At 47.0% G+C, this 21684-nt stretch overlaps 5 protein-coding genes across 5 annotated transcripts; 1 reads left to right on the forward strand and 4 right to left on the reverse strand.

The window, feature by feature from the left end:
* Positions 1 to 341: 341 nt before the first annotated feature.
* PtA15_13A104 (uncharacterized protein) lies at positions 342 to 3426 on the reverse strand (the record flags this gene model as incomplete). The annotated part of the gene is made up of 7 exons (XM_053162268.1): positions 342 to 1373; positions 1458 to 1598; positions 1668 to 1775; positions 1843 to 1979; positions 2075 to 2297; positions 2358 to 2693; positions 2833 to 3426. 7 exons carry the CDS (start codon positions 3424 to 3426, stop codon positions 342 to 344), a joined length of 2571 nt encoding a protein of 856 aa, XP_053026260.1.
* A 6118-nt stretch (positions 3427 to 9544) lies between these two features.
* On the reverse strand, positions 9545 to 10713 carry PtA15_13A105 (uncharacterized protein; the record flags this gene model as incomplete). The annotated part of the gene is made up of 4 exons (XM_053162269.1): positions 9545 to 9549; positions 9611 to 9919; positions 10147 to 10429; positions 10498 to 10713. The coding sequence occupies 4 exons, from the start codon at positions 10711 to 10713 to the stop codon at positions 9545 to 9547; spliced, it is 813 nt and encodes a 270-aa protein (XP_053026261.1).
* A 687-nt stretch (positions 10714 to 11400) lies between these two features.
* On the reverse strand, positions 11401 to 14699 carry PtA15_13A106 (uncharacterized protein; the record flags this gene model as incomplete). The annotated part of the gene is made up of 6 exons (XM_053162270.1): positions 11401 to 11451; positions 11561 to 12153; positions 12455 to 13589; positions 13660 to 14106; positions 14193 to 14408; positions 14481 to 14699. 6 exons carry the CDS (start codon positions 14697 to 14699, stop codon positions 11401 to 11403), a joined length of 2661 nt encoding a protein of 886 aa, XP_053026262.1.
* Positions 14700 to 15007: 308 nt separating this feature from the next.
* PtA15_13A107 (uncharacterized protein) lies at positions 15008 to 15938 on the forward strand (the record flags this gene model as incomplete). Its single annotated transcript, XM_053162271.1, has 4 exons — positions 15008 to 15072; positions 15147 to 15437; positions 15524 to 15606; positions 15712 to 15938. The coding sequence occupies 4 exons, from the start codon at positions 15008 to 15010 to the stop codon at positions 15936 to 15938; spliced, it is 666 nt and encodes a 221-aa protein (XP_053026263.1).
* A 4654-nt stretch (positions 15939 to 20592) lies between these two features.
* PtA15_13A108 (uncharacterized protein) lies at positions 20593 to 20886 on the reverse strand (the record flags this gene model as incomplete). The annotated part of the gene is made up of 1 exon (XM_053162272.1): positions 20593 to 20886. One exon carries the CDS (start codon positions 20884 to 20886, stop codon positions 20593 to 20595), a length of 294 nt encoding a protein of 97 aa, XP_053026264.1.
* Positions 20887 to 21684: the final 798 nt, after the last annotated feature.

Consider the following 21684-nt stretch of genomic DNA (forward strand, 5'->3'; position numbering starts at 1 on the left):
AGAAACATTTTTCATTCAACTCCATATATATATATATATATAAACAACAACCTTTCAGCATATACCATACCTTTAATGGGGAAGAAGATCCCCTGCCTCGGTTCCAGCCCAAGGTGAGAAGAAGAAGAAGAAAGGCCCGTATCTGACTGCATTTGTAGTTGTTGTTACTTTTGTGTTTTATCAAGAGAACAAGAAGCAAACAAAGATATATGTGTGGTGTATCCAGCTGTGCATGTGAAAAGAGAAGAAGACGACGAGCCCAACAAGGAATAAGACAACAACAACAAAAAGAAATTGCAGAGGAAAACGCAGGATATAATGCAAGAGGGAGTAAGAAGGGGTTAGGGGATAGGATCGAGCTGGAGGACCTCGAGGGTGTTTGGGCCCTCCATTCCGAGCGGCTGGTGTTGGTGGGAGGGTTGGTGATGGTCCTGGAGATCAATGAAAGAAGTGACAGGCTGGTCGAGAGCAGACGCGTCAGAGGATCCCGAGACGACCCGACTCTGGCCGGCCGACTGCGCCGGGAGATGATGATCGCCGTCGGCAGGATGAGGAGGGTCGGGAGGAGATGGGGGCGGATGGTTAGGGTGGATGAGGGATAAGGGGGCCGGCGGCGGGGGCGGAGGGGGGAGGGCCGAGGGCCGGGGCCTGAAGATGCCCTTCTTGAGCGGGGGCGCGGGCATACCTTTGCCCAGCAGGCCGACGGTGGGCGGGGCGAAGCTGGTGTATTTCTTGGTGGCGAAGGGCGGCGGCTTTCCGATCTGAGTTGGCAGCTGTTGGTGAGCATTCGTAGGAGGAGGGTGGACGGTGGTGGTGGGCCAGCCGGGCGGGATGCCCGGACAGCTGGACTGGGCGGACACCGAGCGACTGGATGGGGCCGGGTGGCCGAGATCCGAGCCCGCCGGCTCCTCGAGGGCGGCGGGGTGTTCGGAGGTGGCGGTGAGCTCTGTGGGGGCCGCAGAGGCGGGGGCACGAGGCATCGGGGAGGGCGTGACGGGGTTGTAGTAGGACATGGACGAGCCGGTGCGTTGGTACTGCAGGGCTCCAGGGGGCCGGGCGAGATGGGTGTGGCTGCGGGTGCGGGTGTTGTAGACGGAGCTGGCGCCGGTCGTCTGCGGCGCCAGCTTCTGCTGCTGCTGCCGGGTCGCCGTCGTGGTGGAGGTTATGCTGCCCGCCTTCGAGCCCGGACGCGGCGTCGCGGACACCGTCCCGAACGGATTCGCACTCCCCCGTATCGCCCCGCTTCCCGCCGCTCCCTTCGACCGCGTCGTCTCGCCCGTCCGCGTCCGCTTCGCAGGCGAGCCTGGCCGCGATATGTTTCCCGTCTGTTGTCGCTTCACCGGTTGGGCTGGGGGTATCGTCGATTTGGAGCGCTACACATAAAGTGATGTGTCCCTTTTTAAGTACGGCGGGAGGGAAACTAGAGCGAGTCACACGAATATAAGCGGGGAGCTTACCCCGGACGCTTGGGTTTTCAATACGGCTTCTTGCTCCAACCGGATCACAAGATCTTCAAGAAATCGACTACCATTGACCATAAATGGCCGACCTCGTTCGTTTTCCCATTCAGGAATTAACGTTTTAAGATCATTTTCGAGCTGCAGATAGTTGGAGAACCAGGAAATATGATCAGGAACAGTCGGAGAAAATGGGACGAATACACTGACCTTTGGTTTCTCCTTCGTCACCCTTTTCCGGATCTTCTCTTCCCTTAGTAGTCTGCCTGGATCCCCTCGTTTCCCCTTGGCATACCGATTTGGATCTTTCTCGGCAACCTAGAGAGAGAAGGAAGCAAGATCCGGTCAGCCATGCTCTGAAAGTCGATGGGAGATCTAGACCAACCTCCAACTCGTGTGCTTCTTGTAGTAATGTAAAGTACTTGTTGAGTAGATTCAGTAGCACTTTTTTATCGCTCAGATCGTCGAGTAGTTGGACTTTAAGTTTCTCATGCGATGCCAAAAGTTCTTCAGAATAGTCGTCTGTTAGAAAAAGCTGTCAATATCCGTTTTTTTTTTTTTTTTTTTTTTAAATCGCGATGAACGCGTCAAAATGACGAAATCACGAGGAAACTCACCGGAATACATGATTGAGACGTTAGCGCGTTCGTTTTCGGCGACATACATCTGGTCCCAGAGTTCGATGATCGAGTCTCTCTCCTTCTGGACGAAGAGAACCATGTGTTCTTTCTTAGCTTCGACCATCCTCTTCAGTTCAGCCTCGTATCCTTCCACACACTGTTCGCTGAGCCCTCGCCACGACTCGACGAACTGTTCTTGTTCGTCCTCTGGCACACCCAACTGCACCCGCCCAGATCAGCCCCTCTTCTGCGGGTGTAGGAAAAGAAGGGGCACACTGACTCGGGCCCATAGCACGCACAGTTCGTCGTACCAGGTTTGGATCTGTTCTTCGCGCTTCTGCCGTTCGGCGTCCAGCCAGGTCTGCCGGGCCCGTACTTTCTCGAGGTTGGTGGTGGTGGGCAGCATCTTGACAGATTCGCAGTGGCCGATCGGCTTGATGTCCCCGTTGACGGTCACCGCGACGTCCTTGAAGCCGAGATGGGCGAGGACGATGGGGTCGATGTCCGAGTGGTCCTCGGTGGGGTTGGCTGAGGGCGAGGCGGGCGAGATGCCGAGATGGCCCCAGAGGTTGAAGATCTCGTTGATGTGTTCTAGCAGGAGTTGGGCGCGTCGAGACTGGAAAGAGAAACAAAATCGTGGCTCTTAAGTTTGATATGCTTCATGTTCTACAATGGATGTGTGTGATTGATGATTAACCAATCGATTTGATGGAAGAGAGAGAGAGAGAGAGAGAGATCGGGGAAACAGGACTGACGACTTCGAGTTCGAACTCTTGGGACTGTTTCTCGAGCCGGGAGATGTATTCTGTGCTGAGATTGGCGCCGAACATCTGGCCGATGCGCAGGCTCTGGTTTGATTTTGTGACTGCATCCTGGATGAACTGGTCGCCGAGGATGGGGGCGAAGGACTCGAGGCGTCTGAGGAGGTTTTCGACGAGGATCTCGCGGTCGAACTTGGTCTGGGAGAGGTCGTTGAGGATGTTCTGGATGCGCTGGAGCTTGGGGACGAGTGCTTCGGCGGGGATCTCGAGCTGGGCCTCGAGGTCGCGATGGCCGAGCCTGATCCTGAGCTGCCTGATCTGCTCGGTGAGCTGGGCGACGGCGTGGGTGAGCTGGGCGACCTCCTTCTCGGCCTCCTTGGCCTGGGCCTCGATGGTGTCGAGGATGCCGACGTGGAGGTCGGAGATCTTGTTAGCGGCGCATGTCTGGGGGTCGGCGTGGCCGAGCGAGGCGTAGAGCCTGACGAGGTGGGTCTGGTGCTGGGCGAGGGTGCGCGAGAGGTGGGCGAGCGGGTCGGAGGATGCGATGGAGATGGTCGGCTGGCTCGGCGCCGGCGGGGAGGCGGGCATGGTCCGGATGGGCGGCGAGGTGCTGGTTGGAGGCTGGCGGGGCGGAACGCACACCGGCAACACTGCCAGCGGACAACTGCCACTGCGGGTGCACCCCAAACCACATCAGCATACAAAAAAGTAGCCACTTCTGAACATGAATGGCTCAATTTAGGCTGTGCGCTCATATAGTATTATTTCATCTACATATTTACATACATGGCTTAATGATGATGATGCAGGATCCTTCCAAAAAAGTGTTGATGAGGTTTGTCATGGAGACCTGCCAGTTGTTCTAAGAGAGAGATGACATCTACATGGGTCTTCAATCTGTGAGAAGCATATGTTTGCCAAAGCTTGTTACTTTTTGTATCTGGGTGGTTCTTGTTGGAAGAAGCACTGCTAGTGCTCTCATGTTTTCCCTTTGATTTTATGTGTTGAGGGACATCCTGCACAATTATCGACAGGAATCCTTTCTTCCTCATCTCCACATGCATGGCTTCATCCATCTTGAGATCTCCAACAGACATTCCAAAGTCAAACCGGGGGTCTGGTCCTTCAAGCCGTACTTTTGCTAACACACCCTTGCTATAGAATGCTTTGTGTCTGAGTTCTATTGTTGACTTGCCACTAGTTTGATAATCAGGCAGTCCTTCATAATCCTTAAAATCTGACCTGAGCACTTTGTCCAGCTGGTCTTGCATCTCTGTGAAATGTAACAAAATTATGCAGGGTTCAATCAACAAAAAGGTGTTGGAGATGTTATCAGTGTTGGAAAACCTACTCTTCAAGTAATCATTATTTGAACACCAATCCTGAATCTCAATGGAATAATCCCCTCTCACAATGGAAGGTTTGAGACCCAGATCTGCATCAAATATGGAGAGAAAAAAAAAAAAAAAAAAAAACTCAAGATTCTACACTGACATTTTCCCTTAAGTGTTCACCTACTGGAATAGATTATCCTAGCTTCTTCTGCAAGCAAATCAGTTCTTTTTGCCGCCGGAAGTCTTAGTTTTTTTTCTGTGGACATAGTTCTCCTGATTTGTGTGCCCTTGAGGCCAGCCAGATTGAGGTTTGGAATTTTACCATAAAGATCCTCAATAACTGAAAGTCTGGAAGCCGTTATGATCCAAACTTCATTGTGTGGGTCAGCAGCAAGGATCTGTAAGACCCGAAGGACTCTTTCGTGGTTGACGGGTGTATTCCTACAGTCTGGGGGCTTGATTGTACCCTAGAAATCTTATATTTCAGTTTGGCAAACATATACAATGAGTAGCTTCCTACAAACAAACAAAAAACAACTCACATCATGGTCAAGTAGAATCAAACGGTTGGCGGATTTTGAAAAGCCGTTATATATTTCGCAAAAGGATTTCCCATTGATTACATCCACCTCACTAATCTGCCGTGCTTGAAGTAGAGGAAATGATTTTTGAAGAGAGCACATGGGAGTGCTACTGACAAGAAAGTGTTGCCATGTTATTATGAGAAACAGGGCATTTAATGGAATCATATAGAACATTTTCTGTTTGAGTGAATTTGCAGATGTTGTGATAAGAAAAAAAAAAACTGAGGTTAAGACTTGAAGGTGTTTTTTGTGTTGCAGGAGAGAAACCAAGCTTTGGTGAATGATGGTGACTGCAAGCATACAGGCCAAAGATGTACATCATTTGATTCAAAAAAATGATTTTGTATGAATTTACAGTACATTCTAAATCTTGGCAGGTTTTCTGGTGTTTGGGGGGGGGTATTGTTTCAATGTGGCAAAGCCCCCCTTCAGGATTCCATTTATGAAACTTGTTTGGAGAGGAGTTGGGAGATTTCATGCCCTGGTGAACAAAATCTCACAATGTGAGAAAAATGAAGCAGAGAGTAGTTACCCCCATCCAAGTAAGTACCAAAGGTCTCAAAGCTAGAGCAAAAGAGAATCTTCTGATAACTAGCCATTCTCAATGATGAACAGATGGATTTGATTGATCAGGAGAGGTCACTTAGTTCAACCTCCATCCTTTTTTGTTTATCTCTCATTTTTTATCTCTGTAGAGAGCGGCCAGTCACTGATGAGCAAGAGAAGGCTGAGAGCTTAGAACAGTAGGCATGGTATGGATGTGACCTGGGCACCACAGCCCCCATATAACATTGTTACACAACATGTAACCCCCGTACAACATATTTCCACAACAAATAAACACCATGTAGATATTCCAGCAACAAGTAAACCCATGTAAAAGTTACACCAATTAACCCATGTATCCAGCTTGTGCAGCATGTAACATGTTCCTGCAGCACATTATCCCCATCTAACATGTTTCTGCAACACACAACCCCCATGTAAGATGTTCCTGCAACATGTAACCCCCAAGTACCCTGCATGAATGTCCCGCACCATGTAACCCCCATACAAGAAGTTTACAAACAATGTAGCCCATGTATAGCATGTGACATTTACACACCACCTGTCACATGCACAAACATCATGTAAGCCTTAAGCAACCTGCACACACACCACATAACACTTGTACACATGCACTATTCAACATGTAACATGTAAACACCATGTAACATGTACATGCCATGTACCAGTATGTTAGGGTCAGGTTTAACCGGGGACGTGTGTGCCACTGTTAGAGTAGAATCCTAGAAGAAAAGCACTGTAAAAATGTGAACATCAGCAGAAAAATGGAAAATTTGCTTCATTTGAAAGGAGAGATTTGCGCATCTCTTTTAAGCTAATAAAATTGATACAAAGCTCAGCGTAACCAGGTCTACATGAGGTTGGAATTTGGCAATGCATGATGATGACTAATGTGCAGCCCTCATATGTAATGGTCTGATGACATAATATTGCCATAATTTTCATAGCACAGATTATATTAAACGTTAAAATATCCCTGAACATTGTAAACTGTTTGGTTGTGTAACAAAAAAGTTATACAGTTAGCCACAAGGGGAGTTTGCTTGGCACTTGCATGCAAGTTCCATCACTGAATTCAGTCATAGATTAGGTTGGGGCTCATTTAGATGCTGGTTGGAAGGGAAGGCACTTTCATGTCTGCCACAAAGTAACTTTAATATGAACTGGAATCATACCAAATGTGTTGTGCAATGTATGTGTAAAATATATGCCATACCTATGCTGAAAACCAGGATAATTTAATGATAAGGTTTACTTGATCCTCAATCTTGACCAAAGTTCCTCATATTTCATTTATCGTGATTTTTGACCTCTTTGTAAACCCATATCCAGTACTCTGAAACGGTTTTTGTATTTATTTGAAAGATGACAGTTCTTTTTTTCTGTTACACATGGTTAAAACTTAAAATTGAGTGTAGTGATACTGTGGGAGGTAGAGCTGATCCCTAGTACCCGTTGGAGGGTACACGGGCAGGTACCTGTGGAAATGCAGAGGTACCTGCCAGAGGGTGCCTGTGTCCAGTCTGGGTCCAAATTCAGGCGGGTACCCGCGCACAAATTGCCAGTCTGTACAGCTCTGCTTGCCCCTAGTGCCCATTGGCGGGTACTAGGTACCTGTGGAAGTACGCAGGTAACCACTAGTGGGTGCCGGGTACGTGTGCAGGTGTCCAGTCTGGGTCAAAATTCAGGCAGGTACCCGCACCCGCCGCAGATACCCGGGTGCGAAGTGTCTAACTTATCAAAGTCCCTCCCTATGCGGGAGGTTGGAGTTCGGAGTTCGGGTGGTGGTTTGGGTGGTAGCTCATTTGGGTGGAGCTTAAGTTTGGCTGGTGGCGAAGCCACCCCTCCTGCAGGGAGGGACTTAGGCCTAATGTGGGGGTCGTGGCGCGTAGGCCACCCACCAAAAAGTGGCAGAAATGCAGTCTTCAAGTTTTGCAGCCTGTAGTTTCAACACTGGCCATTCCAGCTACCAAAACTTAGAAGCTCCTCCGTGGCGCCAATTGTTAGAGCTCTCCCCCCCATCAATCATTCCACCAGACTATTTTTGGTAAATTTTTGAAATGAGTCAAGGCAAGCCAGAACAACCCTCATCTGGCGCGGTGCTTGAGTCGGCCGGGGGTCCGAGCACATCCAGTTTTTGTTTGGCTTCTTCATCATTTCTTTTTTGTTTGACGAGTTGTATCAGAATTCTGAGCAGACGGAACGATAGCCAAGATACCAGGGTATCTATTGATGCCCAAGACCTCATATGTAGCTCGCAAACCAAGTGAGCTACAGCCTGTGTAAGTTGAACCACCCATTCCTGCAATGGCCTACACGCCACAACCCCCAATTTAGTCCTAAGTCCCTCCCTGCGGTCGGCAGCACTTCGTTCACCACTCAGCCCCGCATAGGGGGGACTTTGTTAAGTTAGGTGAAGTGTCAGCTCTAGTGGGAGGTCTGATGTTGCTCTGGTAATAGGGTTTGACCGTGGTACTGTGAGGCCAACTGTAACAAAAACATGTAACCTGTGCAGGTTTCTGTGACACATTGTGTCCACAACCGTACACGCGCATGTTTGTGTGACACGCGCGGGTGCGCTGAGCAAGTCTTACGGCTTTGCCAGCCAGAAGGGCTCTTCATGCAGTCGACCCACACATTGGGAAGCCTGGAACTCACCACAGGAGTGGGAGGTTTGGGCTTCCCTAGGAAGGTGGACGTGCAAAAGGAACTTCCTGCGGCGCACACCTTCCAAAAAATGTACACCACATGGATTCACAATCAGGCGGACAGACGCTAACTTAACCAAGTCCCTCGCTGCTGCGGGCGTGTGACTTGCGAAACGAGCCTCCGACAGCCCTTGGCAGGAGGGACTTGCGCCTTATCACCCCTTTTTGCGGGGGCTAGATTCTAAATTTGGGTGGAAGGAATTTTCAGATGTGTATCATTCCTTGCTTCCACAATTTTCTCAAGATTAAATTTGCTGAGTTTGAAGACTGGCTTGTGCCTGTCCAACCTATAGAATCTGAGCTATCTGAAGATATTCCTTCCATTCCAAATAAAAACATCAAATCCACCCAAAATATGGATTTTGCATGGAGAGGGTCTGTGCTCACCAACTTGGTTTCCACAGTTGGCTCTCCTCCAGAACATAGAGGGGATCATTGGCAATATAAAAAACTGCACTATTTTCTGCAGCATCTTCTGATGAAAGTGAGCTAACAATATAGGGGCGGGTGTGGTAGGTGAGCTGTAGAAAAATTAAACAAACTACCTTCAAAATCCATTCTTGGTGCGCAAGCTCGGGGAGCTAAGGGGTAAGTCCCTCCTGACGGGGACAGACGCCTTGTAGTCGTCAGGACCATAGGATGAGCTTCTCGTCCTGATACTTGCTCCCGAAGAGGTTGTGGATGTCTTTCGCGTTCAGGAGCGTCTTGAGCGCGACAGAAGCTGTCCTGCGGCAACAAGCCAGACACGACGGTGCTCTGCGCTCTGCAGCTCATAGGACTCGGAGGCTACAGCGGTTAAGCATACACTGCAAAGCCTTCAGCTGTACCTCCCCGTAACTGGCCTCCCGTCCGTGGATGGGATCTGTTAGCGAATATGGCCCCACACTTCCTTAACTTTGAGCGCCCGCTGATACTCGATTCTCCGCTAACCAATGTGCATTATGAGCTTTCCCACTTTTTGAAACTACTTCTGCTCGCATTGGATGGAGGAGAAGACTTCCAGCCTACTCACATCACTTGTGCAAGCAGTTATCGGATATATTTTGTCCGGCGTGTTCTGCGAGCTACCGGGTCCAAGTCGCGGGACTCGTCAAACCAATTATGTCCAATATCTGCTTGGACAAGACTGCCCAAGCGGTTAGTTTACGCAGTGCTCCCAAAAGATATATGATGTCAGAAAATGCAACAAATCTACATCAAAAGATGCAAAAACTGATGATAATTCAAAGTTGATTTGCATAAAATCATAACACCATAAATTTGTAAAAATTTTACCTGAAAAAAGCATGTAACACCCAATCACTCAAGACAGAAAAATGATTCTAAAATGGTACATAAAAAATTATCACTCAAAAGTGTTATGATTTTATGATTTGAAAAATTTATGATTTTAACTTTAAACACCCCTGCAGGATTCCTCCAAGCAACCTTTTATAAGGTTTGCCATGACTTTTATATGATTTATGAGAACCTGCCAAGCGTTCTAAGAAAAAGATAACATCTACATGAGTATTCAATCTGTGGGAAGCATATGTTTCCCAAACCGTATTGCCTGGGTGATTCGTGCTGGAAGAGATACTGCTAGTGCTACCATGTTTTTCATTTGATTTTATATCTTGTTGAGCCGTATCCTGCACGATTATCGATGGAAATCCTTTCTTCTTCATCTCCACATGCATGGCTTCATCCATTTCGAGATCTCCGATGGAAATTCCAAAGTCAGAAGTGGAGTCTATTCCTTCAAGCCGTGCTTTAGCTAACACGCCCTTGCTATAGAATGCTTTGTATCTGAGTGTCAACTTTGACTTGTCACTAGATCTATAGTCATATATTCCTTCATAATCCTTGAATTTTGACGCAAGAAGTATGTCCAGCTGGGATGCGAACTCTGCGAGATGTAAAAAAATGATTGGTTCAATTTTCAAAATATCTATTGGATATACTATCAGTGATGGAAAACCTACTCTCTAAGGAGCCATTATTTGAACAAAAATCTTCAAATCTAATGAAATAAAACCCTCTGATAATGAAAGGTTGGAAACCCAAATCTGCATCAAATATAGAGAAACGAATTCCAGATTCTAATCTAAAGTGTTCTCTTAAGTGTTCACCTACCGGAATAGATTGCCCGAGCCTCTTCTGCAAGCAAATCAATCCTTTTTGCCGCCGGAGGTCCTAGGTTTTTTTGTGAGCGCGTAGTTGTACTGATTTGTGCGCCCTTGTGGCCCGCCAGATTGAGCTTTGAAATGTCGCCGTAAAGCTCCTCGAGAACCGGAAGTTTTGCAGCCGTTATAATCCAAACTTCATTTTTTAAGTCATCAGTAAGGCGCCGTAAGGCCTTGTGGACTCTTGCGTGGTGCGTGGGTGAATTGCTCCAATCTCGGGGCTTCAGTGTACCCTAAGAGCTCATATTTCAGTATGGTAAGCCTAAGAGCTTCAAGTTTCAACAAAAACAAAAAAACCCACATCGTTGTCCAGAAGAATCAAACGTTTACTGGATTTTGAAAACTCATCATGTATTCCACACAACGTTTGCTCATTGATTATGTCCACTTCACTGATTTGCCGTGCTTGGAGTTGAGGCAATGAGGTCTCAAGAGAACACATGGGGGTGCTATTGACAAGAGAATGTTGCCAGGTTATTGCGAGAAGCAGGGCATTTAGTGGGACTGCATAAAACATTTTCTACGCGAGTGAATTTGGTGAAGTAGTGATATGAAAAACTGAGGGTAAGACTTGAAGGTGTTCTCTAGTCCTACGCAAGGACCCTTCATGTTTGGAAATACAGAATTATGTTTTCCATGTAGAATACCTTGATTTCTGTATTTTAGCGTCTGAAATCAGAAACACCATGTGCTTTCATTCTGTGTTTCAGAATATCCAAATCGGTCTTGCTTCGTGTGGGCACGGCGATACTGAAGCTGAGTTTCCGCCACTGGCCCGCCAAGTAGCCAGTTCTCTGCCGAATTTGCCATGGTTTTGGCAACCCCAATGGTACCCGGCCTAAACCGGTACGGCTGTCTTGACAGAGGGCCGCAAGTGCATAAGACCCTGATTACCGGTATGTTCCACTACGGTCAATGCTCACCAATTGTTGTTGTTATAATAATGATGATGGTAATTGAAATGAGAAAAAGTGGAGGAGTTGGTATACTCGGGATGTGACAGATGTGACAAAGAAAAATACGATGATAACGCGCAAAAGAGATAAGTAATTACTTGAGTGTATTTGTGGATGTAGTAGGTACTTTACATCGACACATTTTTTGTTTAGATTTCCTGGGGTGAAGGGGTCAAAAGAGGTAAAAGGGGAAAGATGTTTGGTAAAAATTGGAGACAATGAATGAAATCACTGCGGGATCTGTTTGTCTAAAGAGGGATTCCTTCGAACTCATCTAAGCCTAAGCTTAAGTTCAAGTTCTAAGAGCCGCGAAAACAGAACAAGCCCAAGGCAGTTTTGTTCATCAGTAGGAGAGCAAGATGGGACGACGAGACGAGAATGAAATGAAATGAAAGGGTGAGACTCCACCTGTAAGCATTGCGTCGCAGCGCCCTTGAGGAGATTATCGAGTACGCCGACGACGACGACTCTGTTACGGGAGCTATGGACCTGCAATCCGCCGCCGACCCAGCCGTGTTTATTAGCAATCAGGCGGACATCAGGGACGCCTTGCCTGGACCATTGGATGAGTTTCTCGTCCTGATACTTGCTCTCGAAAAGTTTGTGGATATCTTTCGCGTCCATGGGTGTCTTGAGTGGGACAGACGCGGTCGCGATGATCCCGCTGAACCAGGGCGCGATCGAGGGGATAAACGCCACCTGGAAATCCGACGCTTCGCCACCGGTCATCTGCTTCCCTAGATGGTAACTGGCCTCCCGCTCGTGGATGTGGTCTGTTAGTGAATACGGCCGGACACTTCCTTCGAGCTCCGCCCCGCTGATCTTCGGCACATTCCCCTTCTGCGTCCCCGCTCCACTGTACCCTGAGATCCCAAACACCGTCGGTCCATTCTCTCCTATGTAAGGCATCAACGGCGCCAGTAAGAGTTGAATGTTCGTCGCATAACAACCCGGATTCGATATCCGGACCGACCCTCGAATCTCTTCTCGGTTGTACAATTCTGTTATACGTTGACCCATTGTTTGTTGGGATAATTTGAACGATATTGGATTTTTTTATTGTATAGCAAGCATAATGATTGACAGCAGGAAGGGGAAAAAACCAAGAAGTTTTAAATCAACAGTCCAAATTTCAAAGCTTTACACACATCAAGAGAAAGAAAAGGGAATAATTTGGTAGTGAGGAAGGTGAACATATGATGATTTGCAATGCAAACTAAGAAACAAATCAAGGGAGAGAGCGAGGTGCAGCAGTGCAGAGGTAGGAAGAGAGAGAGAGAAGATTCCTAATTTAATGCGCACCCGGCAAGCCATAGGTCCAGTTTTTCTCAAAGCGATAATCAGCACTCAGATCAACGATGACGCTACCCTTATGAGAGGCAGAGTTTTGGGTGGAGCGAACATTTTCGATAGCGTCGACGAACGGTTTACAGACCCCGTTGGGCAAGGCCATCACCCACGCATCCACCTCGCCGCTCTTCTCGATCTCCTGCACTTCTCGAGCACCAAGGTTTTCGTAGATAATTTCGGCCTTGTCGTAGTTTCCAAGCCGTTGGCCGGCAAGTTCGCGAGATGAGACATGAGCAAGACTGAGGTTTGGGTGGCCGTTGATGAGCGAGACTAGTTGGGAACCGGTAAACCCACGGGCTCCGATCAGGCCGATCTTTTTCGTCGTTGGTTGGCCGGCGGCTGTCGCATATTGTCGCTTTTGACCCATTGGGCTGGAGGCTTGCGATGAGCCAGACGGAGTTGTCGAACTAAGTTTTCGATGGACAATCGGTAGGTAGGCCCGTGGTACCCGGCCATCATCGACAAAGCTCTTGATCGAGCTTTCGACCTCCTCGACGTCTTGGATCCCATAGTAGAATAAACTCTTACCGGCACGCGTGAAGCTTCCGTCGGCCTTGTCGAAGTGCCAGCTCTTGGTCTCGCCCTCGCTTCCGTTCGAGGTCCAGAATAACTTCTTGAAGTCCGTCCGGATCGACGCCCATACGTTATCCAGAATCGAGTTCAAGACCGCATTCCGTGAGGTTAAGAGCTTGGTAAGCACCGGTACTTTGTTGGGAGGGTGGGAGATCATGGCCACCACATCGAATTGCTCATCGGCATAGATCGTGTAACTCTTGTCCTCGAGATCGGCAAAGATTTCGGAGACGCTGACTTGCCCGGATTGAACATCTGGGTCACGCTCTTGCAAGACGTTCCGCAAACGGTCTTTTCCGATCGAATCGACGCTCGAATGTTTGTGAAGCTTGTATCCTCTTCTGATTAGAGTACCAGCGCCAGAATCGGTGAATAATTCTTTCTGGAGATCTTCTGGAGAGATGATCGCAACCGAGGTAGAACGGGGAAGATGATCCAAGAGCTCCTTGATCTCACGAATCTTGAGCTTGGTGCCGTACTTGACCCATTCTTGTTTCATTAGGCTATCATATTCCTGAGATGGCAAGAGAGGGTGTGAGTCCAAGCAGGAGAGTGGTAGTAATAAGAGGAAGGCGAGAACTCACTTCATCTAGGTTGATAACATCCAGCTTTTCCTGCGTGACTCCATGAAACAGTCCTCCTTTTTCATTGAGGAAGACGATCTTAACGGGTTCCAAGACTTTGGCCAATTCGCTGGTGGCTACATCCGCATTGACGTTGAGGATCTGACCGTCCTTAGTCTCTGCAAGACTGGTGAGGATCGGCAGAGCACCAGCCCGGATACTGGCTTCGATGGGCTCCTTGTTGATCTTATTGATCTTCCCAACAAAGCCGTACTTCTCCCGATCAAGATAGTCGGCATAGAAGACCCCGTTGGTGATCGGTCGGGCTCGGGTGCCGAGTTTTTCTAAGGCTTCAACGAGTTTCAAGTTTTCGGCTAAAAAGACCTGTCGGCCAATCTCGAGCGTCTTGGCGTCTGTGATTCTGATTCCATCGATGTAATCCGGCACGACCCCAGCGTCCTCGAGTAACTAGAGTGATATGACCAACAGAAGGAGGGAAAAGGTCAGTCGAAGATGATCTTGAGGTCTATCCATATGGCATAATAAATAGGTACCTTGTTGAGCTGAGGTCCCATTCCGTGACAGACGACCGGATATAATCCTACTTTATTCAAGAAGCTGAGGCTCAAGGAGAGTGATTCTAGATCCTCAGACAAGATCGCACCGCCCACTTTGAGGACTGCAAAGGTGTTTGCGGTTGAGAAAATCCTGAGGTATCTTTCGACTTCATGCTTGGAGGCGATCGAGTAGAGCAGCTTGATGATCGTTTCCTGAAGATACCGGATGATGGATGTTGTAGTCAGTTTCGCGTGGTCATCAAGCAATCATGACTTCTGACTTACTCTATCGGAATCAATTCGAGAGGTGGATGAGTTAGTCATCCATCGCCTGGATAGTTCTTGGCCTTCCTTGGTCTGGGACGCTTTGACCATCAGATCATGTTGCTTGAAGATCGAGGATGGGGTGGTGGTTGAGAGTGGTCTGGCGGCTCGGAATGGCTGGAGGTGGTTTTTGATCGGGCGGCATGAGCGCGAGGTTGATCGAGAAAGCTGGGAAAACATTCTGCTATATTTTTTTGATCGAGCTCAGCCAATCCAGGTATGTATGTATTTTTGAGATTGTTTCCGGGCGGAGTCGTTAGAGATGGTTTCCAGGCGGAGTCGACTGGCTGTTGACCTCTGTTGACCGTCAATCTCGAGTGGGCAACGGTGGCTGCGGTGGCGCATACACACAGCATCCCCACTCCAACCCTGTGCCCTTTTTTATCCAAAACTCAGAATTTGGCAAGCTGGCGCCCGCGCCCGCGAGCGCAGCAGCCGGCCGGAAGCTATTCCAAGTCTTATGCTTCGCATGGGCCGTGTTCTCTCAGATGGCGCAGAAAAACCCCAAACGCGGTGCGGCCCAGGGTCCCAATCCGAAGGCCGTCCAGAACGGGTAAGTTTGTCAAGATATCAGTGATCCATCCGTCCAGGAGTCATCTTTGTTCACATCCTGTTGTCGTTCTACAGCGAGGTCTTACAACGGCTAAATTTTCTACATCAAGCGGCCCATTATCTGGCAACAGTCACATCAACCCCTAGTGAACCGGGGCGAGCTCAAGTTCCTAGAAACGACCATGTCAAACCTAACGATTCGAGAAAGGCACACAAGCCACGGAGCCAGGGTCATGGATTGAGGCAAAAGAAACAAAACAGGAAAGCAAAGTCCTGTCAACCAATTGCGAATTTACCGATCCTCGGCCTCAGTCGAATACTCACCAAGTCAATGAAAGTGATCTTCAAAAAGGCTGTCGTTCGAATGTAAGAATCCAACTGAACCCACTTGACAAGCCAATCCCGACTCGCAGCTGACGCCACCGGATACACATTTCTGCCAACGGTATAAGGGACCCTTCCGTAAAACGAAGCATCTGTCGATCATGCCACCTGTTGCTCATACCAGGACATACCTCGACAACCCGGGTACTTCGTTGAGTCCCAAAAAACTGAGCCCTCTCTTTCTATTTCAACTACGCCAACATATCCCACGCCTTTCTTGCTGACATATCATTCTGCATTTTTCATTTTATTTTAGGCTCGAGCTCCCACCGACACAAAGTTAATGTGACTTGCTCAGCGTGCCAGCACCAGCGCAAGATACCTCACCCACCCGAACCGAAAGCCGCTGAGCCCGATCCAAACAGCCCGACCCAGCCAACAAAAACCTCCTCCAAAAAGCTTCAGCGGCGACCGATACCCTTTTGGAGACAACCCCAACATATCACGTTTGCTGCCCAAACTGTGGTCGAGGGAGCCATTTAGAAAGAAAAGGGCTGGAGTAGAGACGGCTAGATTACCTTGCACGTTATGCTTCCGAACCATGTGTAAGAAAGTCTGAGATGGCTGTACTTCAACACCTACCGCCGGGATGGCGGGCTGAATCCAACTGAAACAGACCCATTCATGATCAAACCATGTCTCATGGTCAGGTCAGGGATTACTCAGACTTAACAAAGTCATTTGTAGCGGCGCAGCGGACAAGCATGAACTCCGGTAAGGACCTGTCCCTTTTGGTAAGTTGACAGGTAACTGTAGTGGCCCACCCTTGCCTGCGGCGGCGAAGCCGCTTTGGCCTCTAGTTTATAAATAATGTTGTTTTTGATCTGAAGCTTGATTTGCAGCACATTCCTATAGCATCCTGTAGATTAAATCAGCTGGGACCTCATCTATAAAAATTCACTAAAAAAAATGAATACTTTTCAATGCAGTATTTTGAATTGTGTTCTCATGTTTTGCAAGGAGGTATTTGACAGATAGTCTAAAATTTACTCAAAATTTGGCTTACATATAGTTACCAATCCAGAACATTGAGTTAAATAGAGCTCTTATGGTAATATTTCTTCCAGAAACAATAGCAAGGAAACATACAGAATGAGTTGAGACAATATTTGTCACAAGGAGATACAACCAGCTTTCCCAGATATCTTGCAGACTTCTAGCAAACATGGGCTACCAGTACATCAAATTGAATTAGGATAGATAGAGTTTTGAGCATAATACTCCTGCTAGAAAAATAAAAAAGTTTTGAAAAAATGTATGCAGAAGAGTTGATTGCATGCCATATATGATTTGATGATCTTTGGGGAAAATAAAGTGTAATTGTGTGTGTAAAAGATTTGTAATGTGTCTCCAATGAGTCTTCATGTTTGGAAACAGTACCCCATGTACCCAAATGTGGCACTTGCAGAAAATAAAAATAAGATAATATTAGCTGGTGGTCAAATTGTGGATTCATTTTGAGTAGATTGATATGATAATTGTGAGACTGACCTATTGTTAGAGACTTGGATTCTATCTGGGCTTGGGTAACAAAGGGTCTTCAGGTTTTAAAAAATATATAATGGCAGACACATAGAGAAATCCAACAAATAAACAAATGCTAGCAATCAAAATGGATTTCACATTGCCAGAGAGGGGCTTCTGGTAGCTGGCCTCAACCTGATTGCTGTGTGGACTAGGAGCAATTTGAGGGGGTGGGAGTGCTTGCAAGAACTTTTGCTTTTGTACTTGATAATTGGAAAATGGTAGGGGTGCCATGAGTGGACTTTCAGGGGCATGTGCTTCAAATGGAGGATGGGGATGGGAATTGAAGTTGACCAGCCCAGTATTCCCAGTAAGATAAGTACAAAAGGAATTTTGTATAAACAAAATAAATGAAGAAACTATGAACATGTGCAACTTGATCAACATATTTTCTTTAGCCTTTAATTAAAATGTAGATAGCTGAGGAGTATCCTTCAGTGGAAAGGAGAGATCCAGGTGGCTTTTTTAATAAATTTCTAGTTCTGGGACATTTGCACTACCAAAAAATGTTTTGAAGAGTAAGGGGTTGATTCAAGATCATTATGAAGAATAAATAGCCTCTTCAGAGTCTGAAACATTGCTTCAATCAGATAGTGGGGAATAGTTGGAGTGAGACAGCACACTGACAGGCAATTCCTTCCAGTTTCATATTTTTCCCCAGACATAATTAGAAGTATCATTCATGGTATGCTTGTAGATGGGCCACAAAATAAAGCTTGAACTGCCCTCCAAGGACCATAATTATATTTTGTAGAGATGCAATAACTCCAAGTAGATCCAGGTAAAGCCTTAAGGGTGTTCAAATTTCAAATCACAAATGTTCCATTTTGACAAGTGGCATGTCACAGGCTGGGAGTTTGTTAAATCCTTTGCTTTTTTTTGTACATAAATATATAATTAGTCAATTATAATTTTTCTTTTGTTTGTGTTAATTTAGCTTGTATTTTTTTTATTTTTTGTGATTGCTTGTATATAAGGGAAACCCTTGAATTTTTTAATAAACTTAGATATATATATGATTTTACTGTTTCATATTATTTTCTGCCTAGTTATGGCTTGTACTAAACCTAAGTTGGACTATCTTTCAAACTGACAGTGTTAGCTGGGCAGTTGGAATGAGACAATAGGGTCAACTTTATTTGTCTATTTATGCAATAATATGCAAACACATGCAAGTAGGTTAGGGTTTGAGCTGATTTTTTGGCAGTTTTTTTTTCATGCAACATATCTGGATCACCACAGTGTTCTTTAAGGGAAAAAATTGCCCTCCCATTTGCCACACCTTCCTGAAGGAGATCTGTCCAGTCAAATGGACGGGCTGGAAGGCCTTATTTATTTCATCTTTCTGTGCTACATACAAGCATAGAGTTGTGAAGAGGCCAAATTTGGTGTCCAGCTCATGCTCAGCTTTGAACCAGTCCTGGCCCAGCTGATGCTCAGCTTTAGTTCAGTCATGGCTCAGCTTAGCCTCAGCTTAGGACTATCATTGGCCCAGCCAATCCTCAGCTTTGGACCATTATTGGCTCAGCTGATTCTCAGCTTTGGATCAATCTTGGCCCAGCCAATGCTCAGCTTCTTACCACTCCTGTAACAGCTGATGCTCATATGTGGACCAGCCTTGGCTCAGCTGATGCTCAGCTGTGGACCAACCTTGGCTCAGCTGATGCTCAGCTGTGGACCAGCCTTGGCTAAGCTGATGCTCAGATTTGGAATATTCTTGGTCCAGCTGACACTGGGCTTTGTATCAGGCTTGGAATAGCCAATGCTCAGCTGTGGCCCAGGCTCAGCCATTGCACACCTTTGGCACAGGCTCAGTCAATGCCTACTGCTCAGCTTTTGATGAGCATCAGCTGTTGACATGCAAATTTTGCATTTTGCATTAGGGGTGTTCAAAATTGATTTTTGAATATCATTTTACATAAAATCATAAGATTTATCAAAGTTTTGAGAGGCGCTTGAAATGAAGAGAACCCTCAACTTTCACCCCATCAAAAGTGTGGACATGTAGATCTTATGATTTTATGTAGAAAGTGGTTTGAAAATCAATTTTGAACACCACAATTGCAAAAATCAAATTTTGCCTCGCAATTCTACACTTTTGCAAATGATTTGCATGTCATGCAAGCACAAGTCTTGCAAAATTTCTTCTTTGACACACAATTTTTATTTGGGTCAATCTAAATGCACACCAAGTTTTGACTACGTGCACGCCATAAAATTGGAGTATACAAGCCAGTACGCCAGGTTTTGAGGCGTGCTCAAAGATGTATGCCAAGGGATGCACACCATATTATTGGGCGTACAGGAATACATACACCAATCATTATCAATTTTGAGGCATGAGGACATTGGCATGCCAAATTTGTTGGCGTGCAAGAGTAGACACGCCAAGGAGTCCCCATTTCTTCCACTGGAGTGCACGGCTGCTCACACCAAATTTTACAGTTCTTGGCGTAAACTGGCTTGCACGCCAAATTGGCATATTGTTGGCGTGCACTGCATGTGGATTGCACGCCAATCCAACTACGGGCTCCAAATCCAACTAGGGGCTTTTAACTTGGTTTTTTAAGCTCCTTGTTGTTGATTCACGGCAATAGACCAAGGAGTAGATAGAAAACAACCAAGAATAAAAAAATAGATGAAATGAAAAGGGAAAAGCAGGAAACAGTGTAATAAACAAGAAGAAAAACACTTCACTCAACACGCGTGAGTGTAGAGTTTCAGGCCGTTCAGGATATGATTTTGCCAGCCAGCTCCACTTCCTGAGATCAGACGGGTGGCCAGAATAGGGGGGGGAATGGGTTTATCCTCCCCCTTCATAGTTACCAAAACCCAGTGGTTTTTGTTGGTGTGGAGAAGGTAGATTGGATCGGTATCTTTGGAGTCTTTGGGTCCAAGCTTTAGGGGAAGGAAGGTGTTTCAGCATTCTAAAGAAAGGAATACTATCGGTTGAATATAAAAGTTTGCAAGGACCTGGCCATGGGCCATCTTTTCAAGCCATTTTGCGCGAGTAACCTTGGACTTGATTGTTTTCAAAGTAATTCCTGTGATTATCTTTTTGACGGATTCGCTGTTGCCCTGTAGTTTTGAGTAGAGTTCAAGGTTTGCTTCAATTTCTTTGATCATCTCCCCCCTAACCTCGAACCATTCATCATTGTTGTATCCAAGCGCTTTGGTAACACATCAAAAGCCACAATTACCGTCCGGTTTGGGATCAAAAATCCCCTCAATGTGCGGCCAAATTTTTTGGGGGATCTGGGATTCATAGAGCTGAATAAATCATTGATTGATCAGTTTCATGTTATCATAAATAAACTTAGGGAAATCCTCACCGCTAAAGAGAGGCTTCCCGCGGCGGAATCAGATTCTACTTTATCATCATCTCCGGCAATGTCACCAAGATGAGATTCTTGCTCATCATCATTATCTCCGTCACTATTTTCAAACGGAATGGCATCAGAGTCATTGCTGTCGTCGGATTCTTCAATGTGGCTATCAGAACACTCCAAATCTAGCTCAACGTCATTGCTGCCGCAATCATCATTGCACTCGTTTCAATCGTTGTTGCTATTGCTTTTTTTATTCTTTTTGATTTCCTTTTGGTAACCGTTGATCAGGCTCTCTTCTTCTGGTCGGACTTCAATTGAGCTTCCACCAATTCAAATGCCCAGGGGGAGGTGCCGACGACGCTGGAGCAAAGGAAGCTGGAGGAGCTACCGGGGAAGGTGCCGACGACGCCGCCAACGCCAACAAAGTTGGAGGAGCTGCTGGGGATGGTGCCGAAGAAGCCAAAGAAGCCGCCGCCAAAGAAGTTGGAGGCACTGAAGATGCTGGGGGAGGTGTCGATGATGCCGCCAACAACCCCAAGTTTGGAAGCAAACCCAGCAGCTGTTGCATCTGTGCCCATATCTCCGGAGAAACCATCACGGCATTAGTCGGTGGGGTTGGAGCGTTGGTTGGTGGATTGCTGGTGATGTTGGCCGGTGGGGTGGCTTTGTGCGCCATGGGGTAGTTGGTGGAATGGCGAGGAGAGGAGAGATCAGGGACTTGGCCGCTGGGCTGATGGACACCCAACTTGGGTGTACTTGCAACGTTGTAACAGCTGCGCTGCTTTTAGCGCAGCGAAGCGGTTAGCGCAGCGGTTTTTTGTGCCGCTGCGCTAAACACTGCGCGCAGCGGCCAGACCGCTGCGCTAACCGCTTTTTGTTTTCCTGGAAAAAAAAAGATAATTTTAGCGCGCTGAAAAAAGCGGTCACATAGCGCTGAACCGCTGCGCTTCAGCAGTAGCGCAGCGGTTTGAAAAAGAAGAAAGAAAATGGTCTAAATCATGTTAAAAGAGGTTTAACATGCAGTTAAATTCCGCTATCCGCTAAATTAGCGGATAGCGCAGCGGATTTCCACTTCCACTGCGCTATCGCTAATTGCCCTGGGTGGGTAGCAGTCAACTGCTGCGCGTAGCGAGTAGCGCAGCGGTTTTTTCAACAGCTTCCGCTACTTGCCTCTGGGACGTAGCCATGTGACCGCTGCGCTGCGCTAAATGACCGCTTTTTTTAGCGCAGCGCAGCGTTTACAACGTTGGTACTTGGGTGTGGATACTCCAGAGCTACATATATGGCGTGTCAAGGGGTGTACTCCTGTTAATTCATGCCAAGGTGCTATCAGGGTGGGCATGAGGTGCATGCACGCCAGTCCCAGTGGAGTACAG

This window comes from Puccinia triticina, chromosome 13A (assembly GCF_026914185.1).
Source record: "Puccinia triticina chromosome 13A, complete sequence".
NCBI classification, from domain to species: domain Eukaryota; kingdom Fungi; phylum Basidiomycota; class Pucciniomycetes; order Pucciniales; family Pucciniaceae; genus Puccinia; species Puccinia triticina.